The sequence below is a fragment of the Tachyglossus aculeatus genome, chromosome 17 (assembly GCF_015852505.1).
Source record: "Tachyglossus aculeatus isolate mTacAcu1 chromosome 17, mTacAcu1.pri, whole genome shotgun sequence".
Taxonomy (NCBI): Eukaryota; Metazoa; Chordata; class Mammalia; order Monotremata; family Tachyglossidae; genus Tachyglossus; species Tachyglossus aculeatus.
The window spans coordinates 36,225,844-36,242,536 of record NC_052082.1 but is presented as its reverse complement, the minus strand read 5'-3'; the positions used below and the strand labels follow the sequence as shown (position 1 = coordinate 36,242,536).

Below are 16,693 nucleotides of genomic sequence, written 5' to 3'. Positions count from 1 at the left end.
TCCCCCGGGCCTGGAATGGCCTCCCTCTGCCCATCCGCCAAGCTAGCTCTCTTCCTCCCTTCAAGGCCCTGCTGAGAGCTCACCTCCTCCAGGAGGCCTTCCCTGACTGAGCCCCTTCCTTCCTCTTCCCCTCGTCCCCCTCTCCATCCCCTCATCTTACCTCCTTTCCTTCCCCACAGCACCTGTATATATGTATATATGTTTGTACATATTTTTTACTCTATTTATTTTATTTGTACATATCTATTCTATTTATTTTATTTTGTTAGTATGTTTGGTTTTGTTCTCTGTCTCCCCCTTTAAGACTGTGAGCCCACTGTTGGTTAGGGACTGTCTCTATATGTTGCCAATTTGTACTTCCCAAGCGCTTAGTACAGTGCTCTGCACATAGTAAGCGCTCAATAAATACGATTGATGATGATGTTGATGATGGGGAGGATCCAAGGTGATCAGATTGTCCCGCAGGGGGCTCACAGTCTTCATCTCCATTTTCCAGATGCGGTCACTGAGGCTCAGAGAAGTACCTCGCCCAAAGTCACACAGCTGCCAATTGGCGGAGCCGGCATTTGAACCCATGACCTCGGACTAAGCCGGGATTTGAACCCATGACCTCGTACTCCAAAGCCCGGGCTCTTTCCACTGAGTCACGCTGCTTCTCTTTATGAAAACTAGTGTGCTCTCACTTGGGATGCAAGATGATTTCTTAGCCGTGTGGTGCAGCAGACAGAGCACGGGCCTAGAGTCAGAGGGATCTGGGTTCTAGTCCTGACTTCGCCACTTGTCTGCTAGGTGACTTTTGTCACTTAACTTGTGTGCCTCAGTTACCTCATCTATAAAATGGGGATTAAGCTTGTAAGCCCCACGTGGGACATGGACTTGTATCTACCCTGAGAAGCAGCGTGGCTCAGTGGAACGAGCCCGGGATTTGGAGTCGGAGGTCAAGGGTTCGAATCCCGGCTCCGCCGCATGTCTGCTGTGTGACACTGGGCAAGTCACTTCTCTGGGCCTCAGTTACCTCATCTGGAAAATGGGGATGAAGACTGGGAGCCCCACGTGGGCCAACCTGATCACCTTGTATCCCCCCCCACCAGCGCTTAGAACAGTGCTTGGCACATAGTAAGCGCGTCGTGGCTCAGTGGAAAGAGCCCGGGCTTTGGAGTCAGAGGTCATGAGTTCAAATCCCGGCTCCGCCAACTGTCAGCTGTGTGACTTTGGGCAAGTCACTTCACTTCTCTGTCCCTCATCTGTAAAATGGGGATTAAAACTGTGAGCCCCCCGTGGGACCACCTGATCACCTTGGAACCTCCCCAGCGCTTAGAACAGTGCTTTGCACATAGTAAGCGCTTAATAAATGCCATTATTATTATTATTAACAAATGCCATTATTATTATTATTATTATTACCCCAGTGCTCAGTGGAGTTTCTGGCACATAATAACAACAATGTTGGCATTTGTTAAGCGCTTACTATGTGCAAAGCACTGTTCTAAGCGCTGGGGGGGGATACAAAGTGATCAGGTTGTCCCACGGGGGGCTCACAGTCTTAATCCCCATTTTACAGATGAGGTCACTGAAGCTCAGAGAAGTGAAGCGACTTGCCCAAGGTCACACAGCAGACATGTGGCGGAGTCGGGATTCGAACCCATGACCTCGGACTCCAAAGCCCGGGCTCTTTCCACTGAGCCACGCTGCTTGCTTAACAGATACCGTTGAAATAAAAAATGCAAGGCCCAGACAGGGGCTTTTCCCCCATTTTTGGTGCAAATCCACTGAAGGACCTCAAGTGTTTTCCTGAGGTCCCAGATATGCATGATTAAAGTGGAAAGGCAGATGGGAGGGAAGGGGTTCGTGGTTTCTCCCGTCCTCTTCATTTTTCTGTTCTCCCTCCAATTTGTCCGACCCCAAATTACAAACAGACGCTCTTTCCCAAGGAATCCCGCGATGGCGAACACATTCGGATTACTTCCGGTTGATACAGTAGTCAAGTTGGGATGTAAGAGACTGAACCAGAATAATAATAATAATAATCATGGCATTACATAGTAAGCGCTCAATAAATGCCATTATTATTATTATTATTAGAGCAGGCGTTTATCCTGATGATTCAGGAAAGCATTAAAGTCAGTTTACATTTATTAAGCGCTTACTATGTGCCAAGCACCGTTCTAATAATAATAATAATAACGATGACGTTTGTTAAGCGCTTACTATGTGCGCTGGGGAGGTTACAAGGTGATCAGGTTGTCCCACGGGGGGCCCACAGTCCTCATCCCCATTTTACAGATGAGGTCACCGAGGCACAGAGAAGTTCAGCGACTTGCCCAAAGTCACACAGCCAGCGACCATCTGGTTGGATCAGAAGGAACACTTGTCCAAAGTCACACAGCTGATAAGTGGCGAAGCCGGGATTAGAACCCACGACCTCTCTTTCTTAGTAAGCTCCCCACCGGACTATAATAATAATAATAATAATGATGGCATTTATTAAGCGCTTACTATGTGCAAAGCACTGTTCTACCCTGTGTGCAGGGAACACGTCTAGCGACTGCATCGTACTCTCCCGAGCACTCTGTACGGTGCGCTGTACGCAGGAAATGTGTGGCTCAGTGGACAAGAGTGCGGGCTTGGGAATCAGAGGTCACGGGTTCAAATCCCGGCTCCACCAACTGTCAGCTGTGTGACTTTGGGCAAGTCATTTCACTTCTCTGGGCCTCAGTTACCTCATCTGGAAAATGGGGATGAAGACCGTGAGCCCCCCGAGGGACAACCTGATCACCTTGTAACCTCACCAGTGCTTAGAACAGTGCTTTGCACATAGTAAGCGCTTAACAAATGCCATGATAATAATAATTAATATGACCGATGAAAGACCGCCGCAAAACCGAGGCAGCAAAGTCAATCAATCGTATTTACTGAGCGCTTACCGTGTGCAGGGCACTGTACTAAGCGCTTGGGAAGCACAAGTTGGCAACATATAGAGACGGTCCCTTGCATATGGAATCCAGAGAAATTCTTGCTCTTTCGGGGCAGGGTCCAGGGGTCCCTGCCTTGCCCCTTCCTTGGGAAACCAGTCCCGGCCGATTCCTTTAAAGTCCTTCGTTTGGGATAATCTGGACGGAGTAATTTGGGAGCTACCGACCTCTAAAACTCCTGCCACCTCCATGAGAGGGATGAGCTCCGCCTTCACGCAGTACGTCAGTTTTTTAGTAAGTTCTGCAAACAGAGCTCTGTAGACCCAAAACTCTTCCAGCTCCTGTGGAAAACAACAGCAATAATAATAATAATAATAATAATAATAATAATAATCAGAATACAACATGTAAATCCAATCTAAGAAAGAAAGTTTGGTTCTGACGACTTGCCACCCGTCCACGTGTTTTGTCTTCTTGTCTGTCTCCCCCTTCTAGACCGTGAGCCCGCTGTTGGGTAGGGACCGTCTGTTACTGAATTGTACTTCCCAAGCGCTCAGTACAGTGCTCTGCCCACAGTAAGCGCTCAATAAATGCGGCCGAATGAATGAAGTTATCAAGAGGGTTGCCTTCAAACGGCAGGAAGCCCCAGGGCCCGGAGAAGTGGCTCATTGGTTTTGTTTCTGGACTAGGGCCGGGCGAGGGCTGGGGAGGGGATGTACGGTGAGAAGGTTGGGATGTCCACTGTTGGGTAGGGACTGTCTCTATATGTTGCCAATTTGTACTTCCCGAGCGCTTAGTACAGTGCTCTGCACATAGTAAGCGCTCAATAAATACGATTGATGATGATGATTGTTCTCCGTCTCCCCCTTTTAGACTGTGAGCCCACTGTTGGGTAGGGACTGTCTCTATATGTTGCCAATTTGTCCTTCCCGAGCGCTTAGTACAGTGCTCTGCACATAGTAAGCACTCAATAAATACGATTGCTGATGATGATGATGTGGGGAGGGAAGTGTGAAGAACAGTTGGAGAGCAGCAAAATGAGTTAAGAGGGACAAGGTGACAGTGAGAAGTCAAAATAATAATAATGATAATGGCATTTATTAAGCGCTTACTACGTGCAAAGCACTGTTCTAAGCGCTGGGGAGGTTCCAAGGTGATCAGGTTGGCCCACGGGGGGCTCCCAGTCTCCATCCCCGTTTTCCAGATGAGGGAACTGAGGCCCAGAGAAGTGAAGTGACTCGCCCCAAGTCACACAGCTGACAAACTGGTGGAGCCGGGATTTGAACCCGTGACCTCGGACTCCAAAGCCCGGGCTCGATTACCTTGAAGAAATCAAACGATGCAACACTGTTTGCGTTTTATGGATTTTCGCCACTTCATTTAGGAAAATGCACCACACAACGAAAACCAATGTCACCCTTTCCAAAAATCGGCTGCAAATGTCTATACTTAATTCCCGTCAATTAATGCTTGACTTTTTCTGTCGCAATCTGGCTAACCAAATCTTGTTACCAAATAAAAAGGGAAAAATAAGTCTTCCCACCTTTTCTTGGACAATAGCCACATACGGAAGGATCACTAAAACATCTCTGTCTGCAGAGCAGTTCCTGAAGCATTAAAAATCTCGGCTACAAGTGTTTTCCCACCGCTGGTTGGTAGTGAATATATTAAATTCTTCCTTCGTTGCAGAGAGTTTAATGTTCAACAGGCATGCTGCCACTCATATAATCTTTTTTAAAAGGATTAGGACACTGTAGGCCTCAATAAAACTTGACTGAATCGACAGTGACCGCAGTGGCTCATCTCTGTCGGACAGACAGTCAGTCAATCGTATTTATTGAGCGCTTATTGTGCGCAGAGGACCCTGGAGTGTGTGTTTGCTTGTTTTTTACACTGGTATGTGCAATTTGCAGGATATTTGTTACTCATTGATCGGGTGGAGGTTATCTGTCTACGAGACTCTCTCCAAACAATGAAATTCTCCAATGCCCTGCTATGGGGCAGGGAGGATTCAGATGCTGGTGGTATCAAACATTTCTTTCTGCATCAGATATTCAAAAGACATCTATAAGACTGTGTTATTGAGACTTTTTCCTCTTGGCTGGGCCATCGCAACACTGTTAAGAAATATTTGGACAGTGATGATGATGATGGCATTTGTTAAGCGCTTACTATGTGCCAAGCACTGTTCTAAGCGCCGGGGGTAGATACAAGGTGAGCAGGTGGTCCCACGTGGGGCTCACAGTCCTAATCCCCATTTGACAGATGAGGGAACTGAGGCTCAGAGAAGTTAAGTGACTTGCCCAAGGTCACACAGCAGACATGTGGCGGAGCCAGGATTCGAACCCATGACCTCGTCCCCCTCATCTTACCTCCTTCCCTTCCCCACAGCACCTGTATATATGTATATATGTTTGCACATATTTATTACTCTATTTATTTATTTATTTATTTATTTTACTTGTACATATCTATTCTATTTATTTTATTTTGTTAGTATGTTTGGTTTTGTTCTCTGTCTCCCCCTTTTAGACTGTGAGCCCAATGTTGGGTAGGGACTGTCTCTATATGTTGCCAATTTGTACTTCCCAAGCGCTTAGTACAGTGCTCCGCGCATAGTAAGCGCTCAATAAATACGATTGATGATGATGATGATGACCTCTGACTCCAAAGCCCGGGCTCTTTCCACTGAGCCAGCACTTGGGTATACATACACATATTTATTATTCTATTTTATTAATGATGTGTCTATAGCTATAATTCTAGTTCATTACATTGACGCTATTGATGCCTATCTACTTGTTTTGTTGTCTGTCTAGACTGTGAGCCCGCGGCTGAGTCAGGATTGTCCCTATTTGTTGCTGAATTGTACTTTCCAAGCGCTTAGTATAGTGCTCTACACACAGTAAGCGCTCAATAGATACGGTTGAATGAATGAATAAGTGAAAGCCAGGCACCAGCGGGTGTTAACAGCCATTGGAAAACGTTTAGTACATATTTACTATTCTTTTTATTTTGTTAATGATGTGCATTTAGCTTTAATCCTATTTGTTCTGACGATTTTGACACCTGTCTCCATGTTTTGTTTTGTTGTCTGTCTCCCTCTTCTAGACTGGGAGCCCATTGTTGGGTAGGGACCGTCTCTATATGTTGCCAACTTGTACTTCCCAAGCGCTTAGTACAGTGCCCTGCACACAGTAAGTGCTCAATAAATACGATTGAATGAATGAATGAACAAATGCCATTATTATTACTATTATTACGGCGCAGAAGACAACAATGGTAAACCACTTCCACATCTTTAATCAATCAATCAACTGTATTTATTAAGCACCTACTGTGTGCAGAGCACCGTACTAGGCGCTTGGGAAGTACAAGTTGGGAACATATAGAGATGGTCCCTATATTTATCTTTACCCTATCTTTACCAAGAAAACTTTACAGGTACATATAGCATATGGCAAAAAAAAATGAGACATTTTAAGAGAGCGAGACCACGGAGTCATTATGGGTCGGAAAAGAAGAAGAAGAAGAAAAGAAGAAGAAAAGAAGAAGAAGAAGAGAAGAAGAAGAAGAGAAGAAGAAGAGAAGAAGAAGAAAGGAGAAAGAAGAAAGAAGAAGAAAGAAGAAGGAAGAAGGAGAGGAAGAAGGAGAGGAAGAAGGAGAGGAAGAAGGAGAGGAAGAAGGAGGGAGGAGAAGAAAGAAGAAGAAGAAAGAAGAAAGAAGAAGAAGAAAGAAGAAGAAGGAAGAAGAAGGAAGAAGAAGGAAGAAGAACAAGAAGAAGAAGAAGAAGAAAGTCTAGAAGGGGGAGACAGAGACAGAGACCAAAACATATTAACAAAACACATTAACAGAATAAAATAGAGTAAATATGTACAAGTAAAATAGAGTAATAAATACGTACAAACATATGTACATGTGAAATACGTACAAACATATGTACATGTGGAGCACTGTACTAAGCGCTTGGGAAGTTCAAGTTGGCAACGTATTCATTCATTTGTATTTACTGAACGCTTGCTGTGTGCGGAGCACTGTACTAAGCGCTTGGGAAGTACAAATTGGCAACATATTCATTCACTCATTCAATCGTATTTATTGAGCGCTTGCTGTGTGCGGAGCACCGTACTAAGCGCTTGGGAAGAACTCAAACTAAACATGCCCCCAACTCGAAAAGGCATTATTCTGGCCTTATCTCACTCCTTCAACCCACATAGTTGTCAAATCTTCAAACTTTCTATGTAACATTGCCAGAATCAGCCCCTTCCTCTCCATCCAAACGGCTCAGTGGAAAGAGCCCGGGCTCTGGAGTCAGAGGTTCGAATCCTGGCTCCGCCAACTGTCAGCTGGGTGACTTTGGGCAAGTCGCTTCACTTCTCTGGGCCTCAGTTCCCTCATCTGGAAAATGGGGATTAAAACTGTGAGCCCGCCTTGGGACAACCTGATCACCTTGTAACCTCCCCAGTGCTTAGAACAGTGCTTTGCACATAGTAAACGCTTAACAAATACCATTATTATTATTATTCTCTGGGCCTCAGTTCCCTCATCTGGAAAATGGGGACTAAAACTGTGAGCCCCCCTTGGGACAACCTGATCACCTTGCAACCTCCCCAGTGCTTAGAACAGTGCTTTGCACATAGTAAGCGCTTAACAAATACCATCGTTATTATTATTATTATTATTCTCTGGGCCTCAGTTCCCTCATCTGGAAAATGGGGACTAAAACTGTGAGCCCCCCTTGGGACAACCTGATCACCTTGTAACCTCCCCAGTGCTTAGAACCGTGCTTTGCACATAGTAAACGCTTAACAAATACCATCGTTATTATTATTCTCTGGGCCTCTGTTCCCTCATCTGAAAAATGGGGATTAAAACTGTGAGCCCCTCTTAGGACAACCTGATCACCTTGTAACCTCCCCAGTGCTTAGAACAGTGCTTTACACATAGTAAACGCTTAACAAATACCATTGTTATTATTATTCTCTGGGCCTCAGTTCCCTCATCTGGAAAATGAGGATTAAAACTGTGAGCCCCCCTTGGGACAACCTGATCACCTTGTAACCTCCCCAGTGCTTAGAACAGTGCTTTGCACACAGTAAACGCTTAACAAATACCATTATTATTCTCTGGGCCTCAGTTCCCTCACCTGGAAAATGGGGATTAAAACTGTGAGCCCCCCTTGGGACAACCTGATCACCTTGTAACTTCCCCAGTGCTTAGAACGGTGCTTTGCACATAGTAAGCGCTTAACAAATACCATCGTTATTATTATTATTCTCTGGGCCTCAGTTCCCTCATCTGGAAAATGGGGATTAAGACTGTGAGCCCGCCGTGGAACCAGTTCCCTCATCTGTAAAATGGGGATGAAGACTGTGAGCCCCACTGTGGGACAACCTGATGACCGTGTAACCTCCCCAGCGCTTAGAACAGTGCTTTGCACATGGTAAGCGCTTAATTCATTCAATCGTATTTATTGAGCGCTTACTGTGCGCAGAGCACTGTACTAAACGCCTGGGAAGTACAAATAGGCAACAGATGGCTTAATAAATGCCATCATTATCATTATTATTAGTCCAAGGTCCAGTCATATTCAGCCTTGCCTCCTGCCTCAGCTTCCCTGCAGAACTCTCTGCTTTCAGCCTCCTCCATTCACGAAGTTGAGGTTGTAGGTGGAAATCTCCGGATTCTCCCAACTCTCTGGCTGCTCCTTCTCAGTCTCTTTCACAGCCTTCTCCTCCGACTCCCACCCTCCAGGCTCCATTCTGGATCCCCTTAGATTCTCCATCTACACCCACGCCCTTAGAGAACTCATTCGCTCCCATGGCTCCCAAAGTAAAGCAGGACACTTTCAAGAAAAACTTGGATGCTCTCCACATGGATGATTCCCCAAATCTACCTCTCCGGCCATGGCGTCGCCCGCATTTCCTCCTGCCTTCATGACATCTTCATCATCATCATCAATCGTATTTACTGAGCGCTTACTGTGTGCAGAGCACTGTACTAAGCGCTTGGGAAGTACAAATTGGCAACATGTAGAGACAGTCCCTACCCAACAGTGGGCTCACAGTCGAAAAGGGGGAGACAAAACCAAACATACTACAAAATAAAATAGATATGTACAAGTAAAATAAATAAAAATAAATAATAAATAAATAAATAAATAAATAAATAAATAAATGAATGAATGAATGACATCTTTTGACTCCTCTCTAACTCCTTTTAGCTCCTATATTCTCCTGGCTTCTAATTTCTCCCGATTTACCCTCTCCGGTATCCCTTAGATCTGCCTTTCCTCTCCACCATTCATTCAATCGTATTTATTAAGCGCTTACTGTGTGCAGAGCACTGTAGTCTGCCTTCATGACATCTTTACCTGGATCGTCAGTGATATTTTTTGAGTGCTGTGTTCCGAGCACTGCATTTAGCACTTAGGTGAGAACAATACAATGGAGTTGTGAGATATATTCCCTGCCTATAACAAGCTTACAGTCCAAAGGGGTAGACAGATGTCAATATACTTATCAATCATGTGCTGGCCTACCTGCAATTTCAATTCACTGTGTTAATCATTCCACTCCTCATCGTCCTTCCTAAATGTTCTCCTAGCTTTTCCATCACAACTGGAACAGTGTCTTCCCAATCGCAGAAACTTACCACCATTGTATCATTTTTGACTCCTCTCTAGCTCCTTTTAACTCCTATATTCTCCTGGCCTCTAAATTCTCCCGATTTACCCTCCCCAGTATCTCTTAGATCTGCCTTTCCTCTCCACCCTTCATTCATTCAGTCGTGTCTACTGAGCGCTTACTGTGTGCAGAGCACTGGACTAAGCGCTTGGGAAGTACAAATTGGCCACATTTAGAGACGATCCCTACCCAACAACGGGCTCACAGTCTAGAAGACTTACGGGCATAATACCGTTTCACGCTCTGATCATCTCCCAACTGTATTACCGCAACAGTTCCTTACTGGTCGCCCTGCTTCCAGCCTTTCCCCTCTTCAGCCTATCTTATTTCCAGTTGGTCACAGCATCATCTTAAGATGCTATTCAGAACACATGTATGCTCCCGGCTCAGAAATTGCAAATACCTACCCTTCCGTTTCCAGATTAAACAAAAGTTTCAAAACACTGCGTTTAAAGAGATACTAATGTATCAATCAATGGCACTTATTGAGCATCAAGTGGGTGCGGAGCACTGAACTAAGCAATCGGGAGAGTAAAGCACAACAGAATTTGTAAACACGCTCCCTGGCCAAAATGAGCCTAAATCATCATCATCACCATCAATCGTATTTATTGAGCGCTTACTATGTGCAGAGCACTGTACTAAACGCTTGGGAAGTACAAATTGGCAACATATAGAGACAGTCCCTACCCAACAGTGGGCTCACAGTCTAAAAGGGGGAGACAGAGAACAAAACCAAACATACTAACAAAATAAAATAAATAGAATAGATATGTGCAAATAAAATAAATAAGTGAAGCCTACAGATGTAATAATAGAGCGTAAATGACCATAATTCGAACTTCATCTGAATTACTAAAAATTCTCAATTGAGTTAAAAATTACGGTGACCTATATCCACCATATTTCATTTCTTAAGTTTTGCATTACGCGCACCGTTATCTACGGGAGATGCAGCGTGGCTCAGTGGAAAGAGCCCGGGCTTGGGAGTCGGAGGTCATGGGTTCTAATCCCGGCTCCGCCACTTGTCAGCTGTGTGACTCTGGGCAAGTCACTTCACTTCTCTGGGCCTCAGTCACCTCATCTGTAAAATGGGGATTAAGACTGTGAGCCCCACGTGGGACAACCTGATCACCTTGTATCCCCCCTGCCCAGCGCGTAGAACAGCGCTTCACACATAGTAAGCGCTTAACATCATTATTATTATTATTATTTATCAACTTACAATTACCTCACAAAAACGTAGCACACACGAAGAAAATGCAGCAGCCCCCGAAAGAAGATTTTGAACGTATCCTCGAGGCAAAAGGAATTTTTCGGCTACCTTCCAGATATCGGTTTCTTTGAGCAATGCGTAGAGGACAAAAGACAGGTAGAATCTGTTCACGATATTCTTATCCACGGTCTAGAAAACAGAAACACAACAAAAAGCAGCACAAAAACTTAGTTTTCCGAGCACGCACCTCAGGGTGAACTACTCGGAAAGTGAAATGGGTATATTCCAAGATTACGAGGAATTTTGGGGAAAATATCGGCATTTTAATATTTTGAGGAATATTGAAAGTGGAATGAAGAAACTCACATTTTAAAGGTCGGTTCCATTCCTAGAAGTCAGAAAAGGTTTTCAAAATGTAGCATACCTTTCTTATGGCTTGACCGGAGGCCTTCTTCATTATATAGCTTTCAGGGACTCCAATAATTGCTGCCACATTTTGTTCTGCCGAAGTGAGTTGACTAAACTAAAAAAAAAAAAAATGAAGCTTTTTAACGAAAAACTTTTGTATTACTACAGAAAAATGATATTCATTCGTTCAATCGTATTTATTGAGCACTTACGGTGTGCAAAGCGCTTAGTAAAGTGCCTGGCACACAGTAAGAGCTTAACAAATAGCATCATTATTATTAGCATATGACAACAAATGGAGCTCACAGTCTAGAGGGGGATTACGATTATGACTGCTTTTATTAAACCTTCCAAAATAGTCAATAATTTCAAAGAATCGTTCAGTCCATCACAAATCCTTAGTGTTTGGAACCAATATGCAGATTTGGGAGCTGAGCAGGTTGCAGAATACTGGGAAGATTTAGTTTACCGGGAACAGTCAAGAAGTTCGCGTTGTTACGGTTTTCTTTTCCGGGTTTAAAAAACGGCTCCGGTGATTTTCTGGAGTTCTGTGATAAGGTTGTTATTGGCTACTTCGGTTCTGAATTTACAAGAAAAGGGAGAGGAAATACACGCCTCCCTTGACGCGGGTTGAAACTTTCCTTTTGCCACAGCTCCAGTTTCACGACGCTGAGCGGAAAATAAAATCAGCTTCTAGGCCACCCTGTTCCCCACCTTCGGTCCTGGTTGCTCCTGAAAGGAAGACCAATTTCCTAAAAGTCTCCGCTCCACCACCCCCGATATGCCTCTACAATTTCTTTCACACTTTAATCATTTTTCAGGGCATTTTAATCAATCAATCAATCGTATTTACTGAGCGCTTACTGTGTGCAGAGCAGTGTGCTAAGCGCTTGGGATGTACAAGTTGGCGACATATAGAGACGGTCCCTACCCAACAGTGGGCTCACAGTCTAGAAGGGGGAGACAGAGAACAAAAACAAACGTATTAACAAAATAAAATAAATAGAATAGATATGTACAAGTAAAATAGAATAATAAATATGTACAAACATATATACATATACACAGGTGCTGTGGGGAAGGGAGGGAGTTAGCCTTTTGAGCAACTGAGTAACGTTTCATCAGTGGTATTTATTGAGAGCTTACTCCGCGCAGAGCACTGTACTAAGCCCTTGGAAGAGCACAACCTGTGTATTCCTTTTATCCAGTCATAAATAACAGAATACGAGAACCCGAAAATCCCTCTATTGTCCCAATATTCCTATTCGATCAGTGAAATGAAAGCTAACTTTAAAACAATCTGTGCAATTGAAAACGGGTGCCGTTAGGCTAACCAGTGAAGAGATTTTGATCATTTAAAAATGATTTTGATGGATGCAGTTACCTTAAACGTTGGACTATTTCCCGTTTACCCGCGCACGTGTGGACGGTTTAGACGGAAGAGCCGCTCTAAAGCTGACCCGACTCATCCTACTAATGAATCACAGTCATGCGATTCACGGCTGCTCCTAAAAGCCTTCCTAGTGAGAATATGATTTCACCCAAAATACCTTTCCTGCATTCCGCAACCACAATTGGCCCCTAAAAGCCATATTTTTTGTTATGGAAATCTGCTTAAAACTTTAGCTGATTCTTGCAAATGAGCCTAGGAAAGTTAGCCGTCCACCTTTCTCTCCTCCCCGCCCTCCCTCATCTGTGGGTTTGCAGGTAGTGAAATACGTGAAATCGGCATTTTTTCATACGAATAGCAGTTTCCAAACTCTATTTTAGATGGGTTAAATTTTCCAGATTTAGAAAGCAAATACATTTTGCTTACTAAATTAGTCAGGATTGGATTCCTCAAGGAATTTCAGGTATTGTTTCCCTGAAGGCTCCTGATTTTTCTTAGTTTTTTTTTAGCTGACGATGGCATTTTCCTTGGTCTTTTCCCCTCACAGCCTTGGAAAATATCATACCTATGGATGATATTTTCTGTTTAAACATTGCACGACGATGAGTAGCTTCCTAAATTCATTTTTTATCTAATTTTCCAATGTTTTGGATTCTTTGGAAGGTGTCCTGAGAGGGTCTCACCGCCTTGCGGAATGCAATTTCCTTTACCACTGTTTTGTTCTAATTATTCAGGCGTTTGGATCTGCTACAGTTGGGAATTGTTGTCTTTCCTTGCTTCTCATCAGACTGTGAGGCCGTTGCTGGGTGGGGACCGTCTCTCCGTGCTGCCGATTTGTACTTTCCAAGCGCTCAGTACAGTGCTCTGCACTCAGTCAGCGCTCAACAGATACGATTGAATGAATGAATAACCTGATCGACTCTGTTATCTTCTGAACCCTTAATATAGTGCTCTGCAGACGGTAAGTGCTCACTAAATAACACTGTTTCATGGATCGATAGCTTGATCAAAGCCAAATCCAATGGCGTCTACTCTGTCCTAATCCTCCTCCATCCCTTGACCGCTTTCGATCCTGTGGTCCACTCCCTTCTTCTTAGAAACCTTTCAGATCTTAGTCCGACCACCTCCTCCTCCTCCTCTCTCGTTGCCCCTTCTGTCTCTTTGGCTGGCTGCTCTCCCACCTATCATCCCCCTAACCTTAGTACAGCGCTGAGCGCTTAGTACAGTGCTCCGCACACAGTAAGCGCTCGAAAAATACGGCTGAATGAATGATAAATACGATGGAGTGAATGAACCTTGCGTCAACCACAGGGCTCTGTGAGAGGTTCCTTATTCTCTCACTCTACACTCGTGCTCTCGGGGAACTCATCTAACAATAATAATAATAATATTAATAATCTAGTGATAATAATAATCATGATGGCATTTATCAAGTGCTTACTATGTGCAAAGAACTGTTCTAATGCTTTTTTTTTTTTCTAAGTGCTGGGGAGGTTACAAGGCGATCAGGTCGTCCCACGGGGGGCTCACAGTCTTCACCCCCATTTTCCAGATGAAGGAACTGAGGCCCGGAGAAGTGAAGTGATTTGCCCAAAGTCACACAGCTGCCAATTGGCGGAGTCGGGATTTGAACCCATGACCTCTGACTCCAAAGCCCGGGCTCTTTTCCAATCTTTTCCACTCTTTTCCATCTGCCCACAAGCCTTCGGCTAACACGTCTCGGTGGATTCCGACTCACGAATCTCCCTCTTTAAGTCTGACCTCTTCCCGGCTATCCTATCCCTCACCTCTTTCTGCCTCTGAGATAGACTAGAAGTTCCTTGAGGGCAGGAAAGTGCCTACCAACTTCACTGTAATAATTATCATAGTGGCATTTATTAAGCGCTTACTACGTGCAAAGCACTGTTCTAAGCGCTGGGGAGGTTACAAGGTGATCAGGTGGTCCCACGGGGGGCTCCCAGTCTTCATCCCCACTTTACAGATGAGGTCACTGAGGCAACTGTACTTTCCTAAGTGCTTAGTACAGTCCTCAAGGATGACTGATGATGATATATGAGAAGCAGCGTGGCTCAGTGGAAAGAGCCCGGGCTTTGGAGTCAGAGGTCATGGGTTCAAATCCCGGCTCCACCACTTGGCAGCTCTGACTTCGGGCAAGCCGCTTCACTTCTCTGGGCCTCAGTGACCTCATCTGGAAAATGGGGGTGAAGACTGTGAGCCCCCCGTGGGACAACCTGATCACCTTGGAACCGCCCCAGCAGCCTAGAACAGTGCTTTGCACATAGTAAGCGCTTAATAAATGCCATCATTATTATATATGGTGATATATGTCAAGGACTGTTCTAAGTGCTGGGGTAGACACAAGATGGATGCAAGTTAATCATGGTGAACCCAATCTCTGTTCCATGTGAGTTCACAGTCTAAGTAGGACGGAGTGGGACTAAATCCCCATTTTACAGATGAGGTAACTGAGGCACAGAGAAGTTAAGTGACTTGCCAAGGTCATACAGCACACCTGTGGCAGGGCTGAGATTAGAACTCGGGTCCTCTGACTACCAAGGCTGTGCTCTCCCCACTAGGCCATAGTAAAAATATCAATAAATATCCTTGACGTTTTCTCTTCATTCATTCATTCATTCAATCGTACTTATTGAGCGCTTACTGTGTGCAGAGCACTGTACTAAGCGCTTGGGAAGTACAGGCTGTATAATCCACTGAAAGCTCCAATTCAACGTGTCTGAAATTGATGAGATAACTGAGGCCCAGAGAAGTGAAGTGACTTGCTCAAGGTCACACAGCTGACAAGAGAGACGTGCACACCCAATATATGTGATGGGGGAGGGCGGGGAGGAGGCTGGGAAGATGGGGAGAAGGAAAAAGGGGATGGGGGGAGAGGGGATAGGACGCAGAGAGGGGACGGACCACGGCCTAGTGGATAGAGTGGACGCCTCTGAGGAAGAAGAACCCGGGTTCTAATAATAATAATAGTAACGACGGCACTTGTTAAGCGCTTACTGTGTGCCGAGCACTGCTCTAAGCGCTGGGGGAGATACGAGGTGATTAGGTTGTCCCCCACATGGAGCTCAGAGTCTTCATCCCCATTTTACAGGCGAGGTCACTGAGGCCCAGAGAAATGAAGTGGCTTGCCCGAGGTCACACAGCAGACAAGGGGCGGGACCGGAACACCCGTCGTCCGACTCCCCAAGCCGCTGCTCCCTCCACGAAGCCGCGCCGCTTAGCAAACCCTCCGGCGACGGCGGCTACCTGTCTGAAATAGATCATCCAGTCGACGTTGCACAGAGAAATCATGTCATAGGGAGTCACCAGATAGACGAGGTGAAGGCAGCTCTCCAGAACAAGGCATTCCAGGCCTTTCTTCAAGTCTTCGTAGAGAACATCGCAGTAGGCCAAGTCGATGCCCCCTGCGAGAAAAGTGGCAAGTTTCAAGAGTTTTCTCACTTTTACATGACAAGCGACACCAATTTTAGAGACTCTGCGTCACCCGAACGGCAGTGATTCAATCCTTTGGCCGCGTGCACCTCGGAATGGTTTAGAGAGGGGATGGCGATCGTTTTAAGCAAAAGAGCCAAACGCAATGGAAACATTACGCGGATGGTGCATAAGAGAGGCCAAGTCGATGCCCCCTGCGAGAAAAGTGGCAAGTTTCAAGAGTTTTCTCATTTTTACATGACAAGCGACACCAATTTTAGAGACTCTGCGTTGCCCCAACGGCAGTGATTCAATCCTTTGGCCGCGTGCACCTCGGAGTGGTTTACAGAAGGGATGGCGATCTTTTTAAGCAAAAGAGCCAAACGCAATGGAAACATTACGCGGATGGTGCATAAGACAGGCCAAGTCGATGCCCCCTGCGAGAAAAGTGGTCCGTTTCAAGAGTTTTCTCACTTTTACGTGACAAGCGACACCAATTTTAGAGACTCTGCGTCGCCCGAACGGCAGCGATTCAATACTCTGGCCGCGTGCACCTCGGAATGGTTTAGAGAGGGGATGGTGATCGTTTTAAACAAAAGAGCCAAATGCAATGGAAACATAATGCGGATGGTGCATAAGAGACTATGGAACAACT

General features: G+C 45.1%; 1 protein-coding gene across 4 annotated transcripts in view; it reads right to left on the bottom strand.

The window, feature by feature from the left end:
• HELQ (helicase, POLQ like) overlaps nt 1-16,693 on the bottom strand; it is a 79,664-nt gene that overhangs the window by 14,670 nt on the left and 48,301 nt on the right. For 3 of the 4 annotated variants that reach the window (XM_038759318.1, XM_038759319.1, XM_038759321.1), the window contains 4 exons: nt 15,874-16,031; nt 11,239-11,337; nt 10,830-11,003; nt 3,140-3,253 (listed from right to left, as the gene is read on the bottom strand). In XM_038759318.1, the coding sequence (XP_038615246.1) occupies nt 3,140-3,253; nt 10,830-11,003; nt 11,239-11,337; nt 15,874-16,031 (545 nt within the window). Of the gene's footprint in view, nt 1-3,139; nt 3,254-10,829; nt 11,004-11,238; nt 11,338-11,551; nt 11,955-15,873; nt 16,032-16,693 lie in introns of those variants that run through there. The other variant, XM_038759320.1, reaches the window with a different exon arrangement.